Below are 18921 nucleotides of genomic sequence, written 5' to 3' on the forward strand. Positions count from 1 at the left end.
GAAGGCTTGAGGAACATTAGTATTCAATAAACAGTTACGCGGCTTCTCACTGCAAGTATACCTGCTTAAATCCTTCTTAGAATATGGTTACTGGCCAAAATGTCGAAGGGTTCCCATATGGTGAACAAACGTGCTGATACCAGGCTCCAGTAAAAATGTCTTCCTATCATTGAAGAGGCTATCACAGCATTTTTAAAACGGCTGCCACCAATGCAACTTGCAAGAGGCACGATCACTTCAGTAGGCCCTCTGCCCTCCTACTGTATTAATCTCATTGAGACATGTAAGGAACAACAAAACACTCATTTTTGGTTACTAACTGTGCTTAGACAAGGCATCAGACTGCAAGATGGGTACATGGGACAAGCAGAACAATAGACACTCAAAATTTAAATACAAAGGAACTAAAAACGTACTTTTATTATTAGCTTTTGTGGAACACAGAACAGACACACTTGAATTCTTTCCCTGATATGGCTGTTAGGTTTATATTCAATTCCCCCCACACTACAGAAAGGGAGATGTATCAATAAGCTTTGATGGTTGAAGGTTGCACTGCAAAACACAGGTTTACACAAACACAGCAAGGTTCATAAGGCACTCCTGGAAAACATCATTAGGAGTCCATGAAATTAACATTTGGAGTTGCCTATTAAAGAGAAAAGACTTTTTCAACCAAAGACATGAGAGTCAAACACTGTTTCAAACAACTTCCCATCCATGAAGCTGCAAGATTTCACATCAGTTGACACCAGCCTTTCTTTGTGTTCCAAATTTCAGAATTACAGTCTAAGTTAAAAATTATTTCAAACATCAACAGAGGAACTTGACTTGAAGCCTCCCACAAAACTAAGAGGAAGTGAAGAACTGCTCTGGGATGTAACTCATCAGTTCAACTAAACATAAACTTTGAAATTCAGCATTTAAGCAAAATGCAGAGCTTGCTTCTTTTGCTTCAGGCTTTTCTCTATCCTATACCGAAGAAAAGATTAGCCAAGTATCTGAAGAAATGGTCATTTTACCTACAATTATGGGCAACGTCTCCAGATGAAAACTTAACCTACTGAAACTCATTTGTCCATTTTGGAATATAAAGCCACAATTTGGAGGACCTTTTCTGAACAGACGCTGAAGTCAGATTACTGTGCAGCACTTGTTCAAGGGGATTTCCCCAATCTCATTGTTCTTCTGCCAATTTTGAAGCATATGCAGCGAGATGTGAACTTACTCCAGCTCCCGATTGTTCTCTCGTATCCTGCCAGTCTGCTTCAAACAATGTAGCATGACAGAAGCCAATGAAAGCTGTTCATGATGAGACTACGGCATTGTATGCAGTAAATTTTAGAAGTTTTCCACCAATCAGCACTGCAAGCAAGTCAGAGTAAGTGAACAGAAGCAAGGAGTAAACAAGACATGGGAAATTACTTTTATTAAATTAGCAGGTGTAGATTACAAGCAAGATTAAATCAGTAGGGAGCCCATTAACTAGCTATTTGTGTTCAAAGCTGCAGCAGTAAAAGAGCTGCAGTATGTTGTTTACCCTATAAATTCCTCCTAGACTAACAACCTGAGCTACACAATTGGGAAGTTTTTCCCATAAAATGGCTCTGGTTGTCATAAAACATTCACACTAGTAAAAACAGCACTCAGGTGTTTTGTTGCAGAACCAAGAAAAATAAAATTGGCTGGCTTCTACAAAAGAAGAATATAATGAGGAGAGGAATCTTTGCCACACCTAAGAGCTGATCTGATATAAAGACACTAATTACCACAGTATGCCAGGGAATAGTTTAGCATTAACTTGGGCTGCCTAAACCCCCCCAATTCCTTTATTGCAGGAGAAACAAGTACTATTTATGAGATAACTTGGGGCTCAGTACTGACAATAAAGAACACAACTTATTTTTCTTGAGTGACCAACATGTCTTCTTAATGGTAGCATGAGGTATCAGATACAGATATTATTCTTCCTAGTTAAGGGCTTTGTACCGGGATCCACTGAGCAGGTAAGTCACTAAAGTAATCACAAGTAGCTATTTTTTCCATTTGCTTAAAATTCAGCTGCCCCAGCATCAGTTGTTAACCTGACAATTAAAGGCATACAAAAATCAGGCAAGCTTTAACACTTATTTTTGATTCTGACTCTTCCTGCTTCTTACCATTATGGCAGTCCTAATGAGAAGGAACAGTAACTTGAAAATAAAGAACTTTGATAAATTCCAACAACTCATCATCCCCAAATTTGCTTTCCACATCACTGATAGTCCAATGGGAACAATGCCTTAAACTTACACTCCCTAACCAAATAACAACAGCTTATACCAGTGAGGCAAAGAGGTGGCATTATTTACATGCCTTCCAGAAATTAAGCCAAATCTACAGGCTGAAAAATGAGAGCAAATTAAAAACTTGTAAGGTTACCTGGGAAAGAGCAGCAGAGCCAAGGCCAGAATGCACATCCCCTGAGCCCTTATCCAGTGTTCCAGTTTGTATATAATATAGTTCCCAAAATTCAACAGTTTCTCCTCCTGATTTGAGAGGCAAGCTCCTTTGAGCTATCCAGCATTTTGCTATTGACAAATTATCTTGGCACATTCACATTTTCACATGTTGACCCACCTCAAATAACAACATGCCAATACTTTCTGCTTGGCATACCAACTCTGTAACAAATTATGCGGGTAAGTCACACAGCTTCCTGAATTGCAGGAGCTTAAAACTGGCAGCCCTAAGTACCTTTGTTGAATACTCTTAAGACTTCCTTCTTCACGATGACATCAATATTATAAAATGCTGTAAACTTAACTACATCTACACTAAAGTTTAATCTTAGTTACAGCAATTCAGTCCTCAACATCAGCCACAGCTGTGCAAACCAAGCTAACAGCTATATTTCAATATTTTTAATAAAACCTCACTCAATACACTTGAACATAACCACTACTCTTCATTTCAATCAACACTGTACTAGAAGGCTAGAAAACTGAAGTCTTCAAGTTCATCTTCTAAAGAATGTCTTAGGGCCTTGCTGTAGCGTAGGTAACTGCTGTAATATGCAGTGTCGGGGCAGTGCCCTACTGATGCACATGTATTACACTTTATACAGATACCAGGAATAAAGTCTTGCTGCTAAGTTTGAAAGGAAAATATGCTACTAGGAAAAAAAAAATGCATTATCATATGCTCCTACTAATCCTGCGTCCTACTCTGCATACCAAATAAACTGATGCTATGAATCCAATAGGAGAAAGCAAACAAACTTTAGGCTACAGTGTGGATCTAGGAAGGGCTAAAGAGGGAATGACATTATTTAACTTCCTGGCTTACTCTGCTTTGACCATTCACTGCGCTCTTGTCACACACCCATCCACAATGGCTCCTCTCAATAAACAGGAGCTCACAACAGGGTTGACCAGTTCGCAAAACAATTTTAGTAAGAAATGCTTGAAGCACTCCTTACACACTGAGATTCAAAAAGGCATTTACTTAGTTTCTGAAGACAGGCACAACAAAAGTTGTACAGTTATCTAGCTCCTTTCCCGAGTAAGCATTTAAAAATATACATATAATTCAGGAATATTAATGCCAGACAAGTTGGTATTTCTACTTGATTAGTTTGTCTGAACAGACTTAATTCTCTTTCATCAGTTTAAGAGAAACTGAAAAATTTGAGAGTGACCACCAGTTCTCATTTTTAAGTTTAGTTTTGTGATAAAACACTAATTAAACTAATTTTTAAGATAGGTTTGTAGTTAAAGGAATGCATAAGAGTAGCTTTGAAACAGATGCAAGTAATGTCACCAATACTGTCTTACTGATTGCTGACCTCATTTAGAAATAGTTTCATAGAGACTTGAAGTCAAACTTGACATGAATTTTTATTTCCCCGTTATGTGTCCATGCAAGCATCTAAAGGCGCTCTGCAACCCAGTGTTCAAACATGTCACTTTACACATAAGTAATTAGGGCTAGTATCTTTTTTTTCTATAAGCACAACATCCTGAACATTTAGAAAACTAAGAGCTACTGGACCCATTCATCTTTGGGCAGGAGATTGCCTTGGAAAACCAGGTGCCAGGTTCTGCCACCCCAGCTCTGAGAAAGGCTCCGAGGAAATTAGTGCAATCTCACAGAACTCTTTTTTTCTCTCTCTACACACTCACCCAGACTACACAATACAGTACTATGGAGCATGGACCAGTTGAAAGCTATCATCATGAAGTTATTGAAAGAAACTCTCCACACATGAAAAGGCACTCCAAAATATCATAAAAACACCCCTGAAGTCAATTGCTTTGCACTCACCACTGTCATCAACAGACTGCTCCTCTTGCAGGACCATCTTCTCACATTTTATGTTCAAGCAGTGCAGGTGGCCTTTACTCACCTAGCAAGCTAACTGTCTGTTTCCTAGGCTTGAAATTTAGGCTGCACAACACCATTTACTAATACACAGCAAGCTGTCAGAGGAGTACGTACACACAGGGCCAACACCAAGACGAAGAGATGTCACACACAACAGGAAGCCACTGCAAAGCACACCATCATTCTGTCCTCACTGCCCTGCAGAGGCCAGAGCCTGGCACAATGCACTTAAACACCAAGAACTTGCTTTAGTCTTTTACAGGGCATGTAGATACAACATTCAAGTCCCACTGTATTTATGGGACTGAGAAGAGCAAGGGCAATCTCATCCTCCTGCTAGACACGTCTTCCCGGTGGAACACATTCAATGTCTGCACAGCACCAGCTATCATAAGGATCAGGGGATTTTGAAGCTAATTTTGGCCAACACTCCGCAAACTCTCAGCTATCTCTTGCCACACTTCCAGGAAGGATCTCTTTGGCTTTGTTCTAAAGCATAACTTTTATTGAAATTCCAACAAGAGAAAAGCAGAGGGGGCTCTGCTTCATCCTCAGTAATCCTGTCATGAGAAAAAGTAGTCAGCTTATCAACAAACAATTTACAAGCAAGCTCTTCCTGTAATCTCAGCAATAAAAGCAGTGCTTTAGTGTATTCTGATGTACTGTTTTAAGTATCTATACTTATTTCAGAAAGCTTAAGATGTTCAACTATAGGCTTCAAACATTTATAGAACCAATTTACATCTAAGTGAATGCATTCAGACAAATATACTACATGGTTTGAGGATGTCCTTTACACGTAGCAGTTTGCAATTTGTGAGCTATGATTAAGAATCAATGCCCATCCCCAACTCGAACAGTGAATTATCCCAGCTCTCGTACTAACAGTGCCAAGTTCTGTTTCTGGGAAAACAGACTTCACCTCTGTCTGGATAGCAGTGTTATTTTAGGATCTACTGTGCCAATCCAACTCCCTGCTGCTGTCCTGTTAGCTAACTCACTCAGAGCTTAGCAGCAGATGTTGGGAACTCTCCTAAAACAGTTTCCAGAGGAACCTTTCCCCCACAGTGTAATTGTTGAAATCGCCCATCTTCTATGGTTTTAACTTGACAAGGAACAAAGGAATTTCTGTATTGCTGTCCTCTGAAGTAACCTATTTTGGGGAAAGATCTTAATACCTGAAAACAATTCTGGAAGCTGCATTAGCTTGACAACTCTGCTCTACTGGTGATCAAAAACATCCTTAAAACTAGGTTACTGCAAGCAGCTGTGTGATCACTTTCCTGACAAATATTTCCAAGGAATTAAAAAAACATGCTAACTGGTAGCATGGATTATATTCAAGAAAAACCATGCCCTTTACACCTAAATTAGAAATTACTTTTTACTCAGGAGACGAAAAAGGCATCAAGGTGTCATAATTTTTTACTCAGGAGACGAAAAAGGCATCAAGGTGTCACAATTTTAAAAGACCTGTTTGCTCTCAAACAGCAGTTCCAAGCCAGCTGTCCCATCTTTAAACAGGTCTTCCCACCCCGCTCCCACTTTATTTCTGCTGTTAAATCCTTTGTACACACTGTGATCAGCACTACTAAGTTCCATGTATGGAGGCTCATACTAACTAATACAGAGAGCCAACCTTCAGAAAACAATTTTGATGTGTGCCATAAGCTGTGCCTAAGTTGCTTATCTTATGCATACCATATCCTAACTCACTGCAAGGAATAAAGAAAGGGCTGCAAAACAACTAAGTGAAGGAATAACACTAGCGTAACAAAGAAATCAATAGTTTCTTCAGAGAATTTTGACCATGTCAGATAGTCTTGCCTTCATGTGCTTGATGAACTTTCACCAGATTCTGCAGTTTTAAGTAGCTGAATCCTCATAGAATACATCAGAAATATATATATACACACATATATATGAGATGTACTGGATTTATTTCTTGGACACTGTAAGCAAGTATAAGAAAAGAAGTTGTGTCAATAGCATTAGTCACTTTAACATCAGGAGCAGCCTTTTAGGCTTCTGTCATCACAAGTCACATGGAAAAGAAACTCCTGGATACATAGATTTTTGCTTCACAAAAACAAACAAACAAACAACCCAAAAGCATTACAGGCTTCAGAAGCAGTCAATATGCACTACCACACATTTTTACTTTAAGGAAAAAAATATTAGAAAGGTATTCTGAATGTAAAGCTTAATTACCATCAGCACGTTGTTACCACAGGAGAATCAGAGTATGACTGGTTCCATGACAACAGTTTCAAAAGTTCCCAACCTTCACTACTGGCTGAAGTGAAAGATGCACAACAGATACAGCTTTAAAATATTACTACTTCATCCTAACAAGCTCGAAGAAACACTGCTGTTAGCAAAGTTGGTCAATAAGTAGCTCCTAATTTCAATGCTAGCCAACCACTTCACTTACAGCTGTCTGCTTTGCATTCCCAACACTCCCTTCAAAATCCTCCATATTACCAAAACCATGGAACCCATTGCAGGGTTTTCTTCTTTACCTCTGGATGGTACAAAAATACAGAATTCATCTCATATTTAAAGCAGAAACCAGAGGTGCTTCAGATATCTAATTGTTGACTACAAATTCCACAAATCAGCTACATTCCTCAAAAAATAATGTTAGGATTTGATCCCCTCTCATTATCTCTCTCACTTAAGTCAGAATTGGGAGGCTGCAGAAAAAGCAAAAATAAGCTTCTGAAAATCCGGAAACAGCACAGGGATGCTATCCTCATGTTAAGCAAGAAGGAAAGAGGGCACATTTACACTACATCTTTTTACATACATATTGACTGTTAAGCAAGAAAAAACATTTTTCAGATAATACCTTATAAAGCTCTAATGGCACAGCAGGCTCTAAAGCAAGGGTTTGACAGGAGTACTAGCCTCCTCTCTGCACTGGAAGGAACTGCTGGAATTTGCCAAAGACTACAGCACTCGCAAGGTACTAGCACCCCAGTAAAGAATATCTGGATTGGGATTTAAGGAAGTTAGTTTTAAAACCTTACTTCAGCTAGTATCTGCCAGATCACTTTTCACCAACATTCAACACCGCTATTTTGCGCTGTAGTTTCCTCTAATGCAAAACAGTGATAAAAATTCACCTCCTCTGCAGAAACTCAGGACCTCCCATTAAAGCCGAGCCCTGTTAAGTACTGCTCCCCACTGTATCAAAAGCAAGTTTACATAGTAACTGTAATATAACTACTACTATTAATGTCCACAAAAAAATGTAACTGTTCAAGAAGAAAGTTTGTTAAGGTATCAATCCGGAAGTCATTTTGATGCTGTATTAAACACCTACACTGTACTGAGATGAGTACACAAATATCTGGAAGAGAATACAGAAGTATACTGTCACCGACACATCTTTCTTTTAGCTGCCCCCTTACTCCCAACTACAAATAGCCTTTGTCAGGGCACACATGAAAGATATGGTCACTATGCAAAGCTAAACCGATTGAAAGCTAGAGATGACAAGTCCAATGGGAATCATGTATCTCTTTATGCTTCTGCATATACTGGAAGGAAAAAAAAAAGGTGCACCCATATATTGAGTGTTCTCATATGCCTCTGTTCAGCATTGCATCATGCGCACTGTGCCAGCAGTGGAATAGGGAAACTGCCAGCAGGGAAATGAGGCACAGCAGTGCTCTGTGGGTTCAACAACAGGTAGGCAAAAGTACAGTGCAAGATGGAGACTTCTGTGGAAGAGTGAACAGATTACAACATCCAACAAATGACGACTACCACTGTACCTAAGGAATATTCTGTGTAGGCAGGTCATCTCTGTTACTACTCATCCTTCACATAAGATAAAGACCTAACAGTGTTGACACGTCACCCAAGTGTTGGCATGGAAGCAGAATTCAACATGTACTACAGATGTATCTAGTTACAGCTCAGGAAGGATGCAGTTCTGCTTCCCTTCCCCTAGCTTTTCTTTAAATTTTGAAAACATAGGAGCTACAACAGCCCAGGTCAACATTACCCCAAACCTGCCACAACTAAACTCTGTAACTAGTTGTACATTATCAGGCATTTTACAAAAGCAACTGCATTTTGCTAAGTCTTTTTTAAAAGGTGCAAGAAAAAAGCATGAAGTATATCTATGCTCTTTTTAAGACAGAAAAAACACACAGCTGATCACATCAAAATACTGGGACACTGAAAGGAGTGGTTTGTGTTTCCCTACTTCGGGTTCTAATAGGCTGTACTGTCACCACTGGAAACTTTGTAAATAAGATAACATGTCAGTTGACTACTCCCTCCATGGCACAGTTTGGTTTGTTAAAGGCTTGGAGTTTAGCTATCACTAGTTACAAAGTATTTATTTCATCAGCACAACCCATGCCAATAAGGAAGAAACTTCCATTAGAAGACGCCTTGTATGAAGGGAAGTTCGTGTTGTTTCTTCACCGACTACTTCTTGTGCCCCATTTGTCTCAAAACTGCAAGGAAGTGCATAAAGACAAGATCTTTAATTCTACCAAATTCATTACATATTTTAGAAAAGTGAACTTACGTGCCAACATGTTTCAGGATACACAGGGATTATGCGATTAGGATCCCACTGGCTTGCTGGGAGGATTCAGCAAGATAACTACAAATTACTTAGAGGGCTAGTGTCAAAAGGACCTCTGTACTTATTTAGCCTCTGCTCTACATTACTGACCCACTTATGAAGAGCTAAGCACCCCTGCTGCTGTGCGATGCCAACATCCACTCCATCTGTTTGCTTCTGCTTTCTCAGAACCTCTATTAGTCTGTGTAAGAAGTTGTGTTAATTACCATGAGCTGCTTTTGCACAGTACACACGCTATCAGCCTCACTTAGTACATAGGCATCTTGACGAACAGCACAGAAACAATACAATGCTAATCACTGCCCGACTACCGATGACAAAGCATACACAGATTTCTGAAAAGTCAATTTAATTCAACTTTTGTCCAAGCTGGTCTCAGTTTTGAGAAAAAGCTTATTTTTCTCAAGGTGCTCAGTTGCTTTAGGTTTTAACGATGAAAAAGTATAGTAAACTACTGAATCAAACTCTCTGAAAATCTCCAAGGGGACCAGAAACTTGTAAAACCACAACTGAAACTTCTGCTGAGGGAATAATGCAAGAGTGGCAAACAGAAGCATCCCATACTTAATATCTACACTGAGTTAAACAGTGTAAGTAAATCTAAAGGTAGTTAAAAAACCCATGCACACACACACAAACATTTGGAAAGTCAGCCCAGCTGTCACATCAGAACTGCATCTCAGCAGCTTAGCACCTCAAGCTTCCTGCTGACTAGGAAGGAAAAAAAGTTTCAAATTCAGCATTTTGTTATTTATCCCTGCTGATCTGCAGATCTTTAAGACATTCATTAAAGCGGGTCTCAAGCAGCAGTTTCATTAGCTTACTAAATCCAAGAATAAGAATCTCCACAAGTCATTACAGTACTGACTTGACATTTGTTCTTTCTTGGGAACTCAGACTACTGCTGTCAAAGTGAAATAATATCAACAGTCTAAAAGCCAACTATGAAACTCAAGAAATCCGTATAGCACTGCTGGCAACCCTGATATGATCTCACCCTGTAATACCAAAGCCATTTCTTGGTTTAAAATTAAATCTTGTATAATAGCCAACATCACTTGAAAAGCTCTCTAGCTGCCAGCTTACTCCTAAGGTAGTGAAGAAAAGTAACACCAAGGTCCAGTCCTTTTTACAGTTGACTGGAAGATAGATGAGAACAGCACCTCACAGCCCAGCAAGAACTGCTGGTCCATTCACAACATGGAGGTTGTTATACAGAGTACAACAGAGCTTTGTATTCTGTTTTAAAGAGTTTACTATGTCGACTTTAAAACAATAGGTCATGCAAGCAGGAGGATATACTCAAAGTAGGCTAAGAAAACAATGATATATTAGCATACTGTTTGTCTCTTCATACATTAAATTTATACAGAATTAAATTTAGACAACTATTCTTCTGAAGTAGCAATATTTATTGCTCCAGTACTCCTGCAGGAGAACTCTAGGAAGTCCCTCTAAGAGCTTTTAAAAGAGCTCTAAAAGTTAGATACACATTTGATATCAAGTGAATCTCTGTACGGCATATTTAGCTTCTGTCATATGCAACTCCTTCCAATTAAGCATTTAGTCTTTGTCGTGTTAAATACTTGCTAAACACATAGCCATCTCATGTCAAGTTCCAGTCTATTGATACACAAAGACAAGAAAGCTGCAATATTTCATTTCTGGTTGTTTTCCAGCTGGCAAAAGGAAGAAAGCAGAAGGGAAACCCAGAGAATTTTGGGACTGCTCTAGGGAAGAAAACAGAAGCAGAGGGAAGCACTAAAAACAAAAGGTGAACAGAAAAGAGAAAGAACAGAATTAAAGTAGTCATTTGTTCCGTGCATAATCATGATTTTCCCCAAAACCTGTGTCAAATCCAGAAGAGAATGCTAAAACCATTATCAGGTAACAGCTATAACACATTTGATATATGGAAATCATTACTGACACCAGTCAAATCTATTTTGCACTATGATTAATACAAAGTTTAAAAGTAGCTGGGATGAATGTGCTAATACAGAAATTAAGGTCATAAACTAGATGCAGTTTCTCTCTCGTAGAAATTATTTTAAGTGTCAAGGGGCTAAGTGCCCAGAATATTCCTACGCCACCAGATCCTCTTAACGTTTTTACAGAAAACACACACCTGTGAAGTGATTTGATACTTATGTCACACATAACAGGCTTGCACAGGCACCTTTGTGGGATTTCTGTACAACATGAATCAAGAGCAGACTGCATTATACTTACAAACACAACCCTTGCCTCTTGCACAGCAGTTGCTATGAATTAAGTTGAGAAAGTGAAAAGGGTAGAATGCAAGTCGTTCACCTACATGTATATACGTATCAGGAGCAGAAGAGCAGTTCTAGAAATACTCAAAGTTATTAAATAAAAAACACTTTCATTAACCAGTAACAAATAATAATTACAATAAATAAACTGGTCTTCAGACAACCTGCCTCCAAAGATAAAACTTCCCTTCAAAAGGGAGAACTGATGCAGCTTGTACAATCTAAGTAAAACTACCAGATACAATTGAAAATATTAAGTGACTGAAGTGTTGACCAAGGAAAAACTATCTTTTTTTTTTTTTTTAAGTGGAAGTGTAGGTTCAAGTATGCCGCTCTGATTCTAGACAGGGTTATTAAATAAAAGCACAGGCAGTGCTACAAGCTAAGAGCTATGCTAGGCACCACCAGAATACACACAAATTGGAATCTATGTAGTAATGAAAATTGAAATGTAAGGATATTATTAGAAATTGTGACTTTAAAGCATGCGATTCACTCATAAGCAAGCACTATATAAAACCAAAATAGGTTTTAAAGAATTTTTGAAGAATCAAAAGCATGCAACTGATTTTAGTAATTTGTTCACCGGATAGCCTAAACATCCATTTAGTCATTTCTTAAGTGGTTGTAAATTTCAAACACAACAGCACTTACCTTGGTATTGTCACACATTTTGTATTGCAATTCTGAGTGGTAATTGCCTTCTCAAGCTCATCCAGCTGTCCTGTTTTCTTTAGCTTCTTGACCAAGCTTTTCACTGCTTTTTCACACCACTTTTCCTCCTGACCATTCTGCTCACCACCACCAGCCCCTCCAGAGCCACCAGCAGATTTTTTCCACCCCAGAAGTCTCTTCACAACTGGTGGAGTGAATGGCAATATGGATGACATGACTTTCACCAGACAGAACACCCAGCAAGCAATAAATTAGAGATTCCCGTCTGATCCCTAAAAACACAAACCAAAACAGACACATTAGCACTGAGTTTTCACATGAGACAAATACCTTGCTTAGGACCTTTCATTACCAAATGACACAGGGCACTGCATCCTAAAGCCAAGTCAAGTAACAATTCAGTAGTTTGATAAAGTTCAAATGCATGTTCACTACAGACTCATCAACAGTGCAGACTAAGGCTACTGTTGGATTAGGCATTTAATTTTTCCTTAAGCCCTTCCTGGATAAAGTCAACTCCAGAAAACACACAATTTTGAGTCTAGATTTGCACCTAGGCTGGCTTGTTTTCATCATTTATTACATTTTTCCACAAGTGATTGACAAATTGCATACACATAGATGTAAGTTCTGCGCATCTCCAAATTAACTTAGCAAGCAAAACTGTGTTTGGAATGTCATTTAGTCATTATGGTTGGACAGAAGTCTTCAACAGCCAGACATTTTAGAAGCCTTTTCTCATTTTGTTTGTCATGTTTTACATAACTACCAATTTTTGTTCCACTGGGGACACCAATTTGAAATTCACTCAGAAGTTTGATAATAAGATTATTGCCACCTTTCCATCTAGAGTTCAACAGCCTACAGATAACGAGTCTTCTCAACTGGCAGTACTTAAAATAATCAAGTCTTTCAAAATTTGTTAAGGGCTATTTAAAATCTTAGTTTGCAGGCACCTGAGTAGTAGAATTGTCTGTTTTCATTTTGATAGCCTTTAATTCAGTATCAACTACATGATCAGGATGTTTATATAAAATGAAAGATTAGAAGGGTGCTGAAATTTGGGCTATTTCAGCATTCACTGCAATTCACACTTCAAATCATTTAAAAGAGAAATGATAGCCATTTAGAAAAAAAGACCTTGTTTTTGCAGCTTTTATTAGGCTTGTTTTAGGTATTAAAACATAGGCCCCAAATCAACCATCTTATTTCAGGCAGACAGCTGTTAGAAATTGCTTGAGGACATAAAGGTCATACGGATAGAAGTATGGCATTGAAGTCAAAAGCAGTCTTATTTTGAGGCAGCAACTGGGTATCTGAAGTACAGAAAGTTGCCATATTTCCAAGCTGTGTAACTTGATTCAGTCAGCCAAAAAGACCTTGTTTTAGCTAAGAGTTAACACTACCTTCAGGCTACTCTATTTGAGCTTTCAAGGCAGTTTACATGCCTCTCCATCCTGTACATCCTCACTTCTATCCAAAATACACCAACTTCATCTTACTGAAACTTTCCATCTGCAAAACAGCATAGTTGATTTGGGATACTTCAGGCTACAGTACTCAGGGCTAATTTATGCCTTTCCATGTCTTTGCAGTTTCAGAGAGGACCAACAAGTCATCAAATGGTACATTACGTTCTACAGGTAACTTTAAATCATAACTTTTCAACTTCCACAAAACAGAAGATTCAGTTGGAATGACATTTGTTTCAACTACATTATATGCCCATAAAACAACTTCTGAGAGCACTCAAAAATAAGACCAAAGCAACTACAGTTTTCTGTGATCAAGGAGACAGAGGCTGCAGTTAACAGGGACTCAAGATTAACACTGTAACTTTATGCAAGTCATTCAAACTAATCTATCCTAAATTAGAGAATCAGAGAATGGTTTGGGTTAGAAGGGACCTTAAAGATCATCTAGTTCCAGCCCCCTGCCGTGGGCAGAGACACCTTCCACCAGACCAGGTTGCTCAAAGCCCCACCCAACCTGGCTTTGAACACCCGTAATGATGGGGCAGCCAGAGCTTCTCTGGGCAACCTGTTCCAGTGCCTTACCTCCATCATCATAGAAAGTTTCCTCCTTATATACAATGTAAATCTACTCTCAGTTTAAAACCATTGCTCCTTATCCTATCAGTAGAGGCCCTGGTAAAAAGTCAAAACATTCATTTTCACATAAGATGACAATATGAAAAGAACTTTTATTCTTTCAATAATGTTAAATTATTACAGAATTGTCCCAAATATTTCAGACCACAAGTTTTGCAGACTGCAAAAGCATCATACTGGAGCCCTGGCTGCAGCAAACACAAGAAAAATAAACTCAATATCCAACATTTTCAAATTAAACCCTGACCAGGACACTCAGGGTACAGTTTCATAGGGAGCCAAGCCATTGCAACAGCTTCCTGCCACAGGAAGCCCAGGTCTCCTTCCTTTCTTTCCTGTGGCACCACTAGTGCCTCGGCACCTGTGCTAATACCTTTCCACAAACACTGCAGCTAGATAACCAAGTAAAAATCAAGCTGGACTTTTTTTTGCCAAGTTCTCTTTCAGGCTAAGAAGTTGCAGCAGCTCACACATGGTACTACTCAGTACTCAGGCAGATGTCAGCTGGGTTACAGGAGTGCGGAGTCAGGACTCCAGCCCCAGCCTTCAACAGTGGTGTTAGTGTTGACTGCAGCACTGGAAATGCAACCTGGGCACGTACTTTAATTTAGATCATTTATTTTGGCAGCAAAGCCAAATCAAGCAGTCTTACACTCCCCTTTCCACATGTTCTGAACTGTCTGCAGACCTGAGAGTGAAACACATTAGACCCCTAATACAGTAGACTGAGTTAGCTCCAGAGATGAAACAGGAGGCTTGCAAGGCCTCTGCTGTTCTAAGAAATTCTCACACTTGATTTCTGAAAGAGGGAATGGCAGTCACTGAGCTTTATAAAAAGACTTCAGCTTTTGAGCAAGGCCAGCATTAAATGCTTCAGAGGCATACACAAGAAATTCAAGACAACCAAATCAAAGAAGATAGCCTCTTTTGCTTCAAAGATCATATTTTAAACACTAGCAATTGATGGTGTAATATCTGAACATTACATTCGATGCTGACAGATGTAGGCAACCAAGTACAAGTACCATCACTTATCCACACGCCAATTCTGGAGCTCACTAACACATAATACACGTATTTCCTGTTCTTTAGCTTCAAATTTGACACCTTTCAATGCCCCAGCATACTCCTTTAATTGTTTGCCTTATACAACACACCTCAGTAGGGTCTCATTTACCAAGGTAAATTGCCTATTCTTCGAGGCTCTCTAAATATTCTCAAAGCTTTTATCTAATTTTTCAACTTTACAATACTACTTGTAATGATGTGTCCAATTTTGCAGTATTCTCTCCCTTAAGACGTAACACTGATCTATATATCATTATCTATATTCTCTGGTGCTTTTTTTTTTTTTTAACTAAGACTTTCCTTTCTGCTTCAAATCCACACTGAGCCATTTAAGTCTTACAGCAGGGAAGAATTCAGAAACCCCATACATTTCAGTTTTTCTTTATATTTGAACACTCATACTGTGCTGACATAATCAGATGCAAAAAACAATCTTTCTTTTCCTGTTTCCAAGACTGTAAGCACAGACCTAACTAATCAGAAATTTCCAGCTATTACACGTAGTTTTAACCAGTTCCATTACAGACATAGGCTCATCCAGCTTCTGTAGAAGTTGTCAAAAAGCACAGGCTGACCTGCTATCCCTGTGAAAATTATTTTTTTAAAAAAGCAACCTAAATACCGCAAAGGGACAATTTAAAGAGCCCTTTATTACAATGATTATTGCAGCTTAGCAGCTATTTAAAAAAAAAAAACCACACACAACACAACATACACCACAGCTGCAGACTAAAAGTCTGTGAGGCTTAAACTAACTTCTTCCTTCCAGCTACTGTTTTGCCATGTCAGGCATTTGCCAGAAGAATCAGCAGGAATTTCACTAAGTTATTCCAGTAGTGGCCCCGTATCTTTCAAAGGGTGAGCAGAGAGAATGTGACACAAGTAGGACAGGACTTCATTCAGCTTAATACTTCAGCTGATTGTGATGAGTACTCATGGGAGAATATTTCAACTACCTTAATTTATGCAGAAGTGGCACTCTGCTCCCAGCCTGGAGGAGGCACTGCAAATTGCAAGGCATGTTTAGGTTGAACTATAAGCAATTTGGATAAACGCACATTATGCAAGAAAAAAGCAGCAATAAAGAAATTAATAAGAAATACTCTACTGGGTCAAAGAGTGGTGCATCTAGCACTAGGCTAGATGTCTCCAAAGGTGGAAAAAGACACGCTACTCAAAGCACATGATCCTGGCAGTTTGTAGCTCATTCTCCTCATAATTCTTCAGCATCTTAAACGGTTAAAGCAGGAAATTGAAGGCTACATTCCTACCTATTCTCGTTAGCAGCCATTTATGGACCTGCTGTCCACAAATTCATCTGACCACTTTCTGAATCTGCCTCCACAACCTCTTGTGGCAGACAGCACCAGAATGTAACTGCCCACTGTTGGAAGAAGTACTTCTAGCTATTTTAATTTATTCTCTTCCTAGTTTCAGAAAGCCCCTCATATTCTACCACTGCAAGCTCTGCTGAAGAACTGTTTGTATTCTATCTCATCCACAAGCCTCAGGATTCCGTACATTTGAATCACATGCCTCCCCCAAATAGAGGGCTATCAGCCTTTTGTCACAAACCAAGCATCTGAACGCAGCTCATACAGTTTGGGAAGCTTCCCTGGGCAGACGCCAAGCCTGAAAGCTTTACTACTTCAATTAAATTACAAGTACTTGAAGATACTGCATAAGGACTGACCTAAAGACCACAGAAAAATTTTATCAGTCTGCAGTTATCTTTCCATGTATCTTTTTGGTCATATCCTAAAAGCTCTCAACATTATAATTAAAATAGTACAAAGACAAAAATCTACACCTCATGAGGAATTTGGAGATGGAAGGCAGGCAGTATATGTCTGCTGCTGAACACCTGGCAGCAGCTCAAATAAAGTGAGGAGGCCTACATTTCCTTTGGATTCTAACTGTATCCACCTCAGACAGTCTCAGATACCATCTTTATACTAATGGGTTTAGGAGTCACTGTTGCAGCTCAGTTTTGACCAGCAAATCCCATTCCATAACCTGTAACTCTTGCCTTCAAATTGATACCAGGAGTTTTGATCTTTGTTCCTAAAGAATTTTTCTCTCACACCCTGTCACTGTTGACACTAGCCTCCTGCTAAAAACAGTCCTCTGATCTTTTTCCTTGTACACTTTCCCCATCCACAAAAAAAAAAATGATAAAATGCTGTTTCCCCCCTAAACACAACCAGAAAACAATCTTTGCCAACACTGCAAGAAACATTTCCACATTACTAAAATGGCCACAGGTTAAATACACACTAAGTATGTAATGTCTCTTCTTCCATGCAACAGTTTTTGTAATTTCCTTGTAGTCTACAGCCAATCATCTCCAAAAACTAAGTACTCATTTATGGTCTTTGTTTTTAAGGACCTTAAGCATGCTTTGGCATCGCTTATTCTTTGTGCTGTCTCTCCTTTACTCACTCTCTTCTATTGAGCCCCAACGCCATAGCCCAAATCTGATCTTTTTTCTTCCTGTGTACTATTCCCGATTTTCACTACCACACAGCAACATCCTGAGACTCTGTAAGTAATTGCAGGGAGATTTTCAAGACCACCTTCTGAGCTCAACTGTAGCTGAACCATTACTATCGAGGCAGCAGTGCAATACCTAGCAGAAGACTTCCACTGTTTTATCCCCTTCCACTTTCTCTGGATTGTGCCTTAAAACTGCAGCTCTGAACACTCAAGGAGTACTCACTGTGTTGCCCAGAGAGGTACGAGTGTTTCTTTAGACTGATGGAACACAGGGTGCACGTGCTGTTATTCCCAACAGATTAACACTGGAAAATTCACAAATTGCCTAATTTTGGTGGTATTTGATTCACCTCTGCCCCCGTACTGTATCTCTGCTTCCTGATGCACACATGTTTCTATAGCTGGTCAAACAGTGTCATAGTTGGCAACTTTTAAAGTCACAGTTTGAGTCATGTCTGCTATTATTCCATTCTACTGTGGTTCTCTGGAACAAGTATTAAATATTAAGCCCAAGATCCTAGCAATAACTAAGCATAGAAATGAAGAAAACCTTAAGAGTAACATGCTAGCAGACTGAAATCTTCAAGGGAAATTTTCCTTTGCTGAGTGTCTGGAACATACTATAAACACACTGGTGCTACCAAAAATATCAAGTGATTTCTGGCTAATTTATTCTAAAGCCTTATGCAACATATTTCATATCAGTCTGCTTATTCATCTTAAACTTGAAATAAAGAAATCTGATCTCTCATGGTTTTACTAGAAGTATTCTGGCTTAGAGGAATTTCATTTGCAAGAGCTCTTCTGGAATAAAGAGGACAGAAGTTAAGCTTCTGAGGAAAGACGATCGAGGAAAATAATTTGTGGTATTTGAGAGAAAGTCTACAAGCTCATTTCCTCCCTATTTTATTCCCATTTTTGTGATATTTTAAAAGGCGATGTTTTTTTCATTAATCCTGGAATTTGGACAAGATTCTTTATCAATTTCACCAAATGCATAATGCTTCAAATCTTTTAGAAGATGAGAGACTATCCACGCTTTGCCTCCACACGTGCCCCTGTGATAGTACCGACCTCACAATAAGGCATCATTAATTGAAGCAGAGACTATTTAAGGCAGCATCAAGACCTTATGTTACGTTAAAGAATACTGAGAGTTGAAGTTGTAAAGGGCATAGCTTATGCAGTACTGCATATGCCTCCTACATTAAGCCAAAGTCATTAAGACTTAAGAGAAACGATAGAATAAGTATTTAATCTTGCATTGAACAGAAGCAAAACAAAACTAATTTATGACCTGCTTCTGGATCCTTCAGTCTGT

The 18921-nt window shown here is 38.9% G+C and overlaps 1 protein-coding gene across 2 annotated transcripts in view; it reads right to left on the reverse strand.

Annotated features, from left to right (window-relative positions):
- The window catches only part of SMAD2 (SMAD family member 2), a 52712-nt gene that overhangs the window by 28938 nt on the left and 4853 nt on the right, over positions 1 to 18921 (reverse strand). For both annotated transcript variants that reach the window (XM_040580196.1, XM_040580195.1), the window contains exon 2: positions 11905 to 12197. In XM_040580196.1, coding sequence (XP_040436130.1) covers positions 11905 to 12140 — 236 coding nt within the window. In that variant the 5' untranslated portion in view covers positions 12141 to 12197. The remainder of the gene's footprint in view (positions 1 to 11904; positions 12198 to 18921) is intronic.

This window comes from Falco naumanni, chromosome Z, assembly GCF_017639655.2.
Source record: "Falco naumanni isolate bFalNau1 chromosome Z, bFalNau1.pat, whole genome shotgun sequence".
Lineage (NCBI taxonomy): Eukaryota > Metazoa > Chordata > Aves > Falconiformes > Falconidae > Falco > Falco naumanni.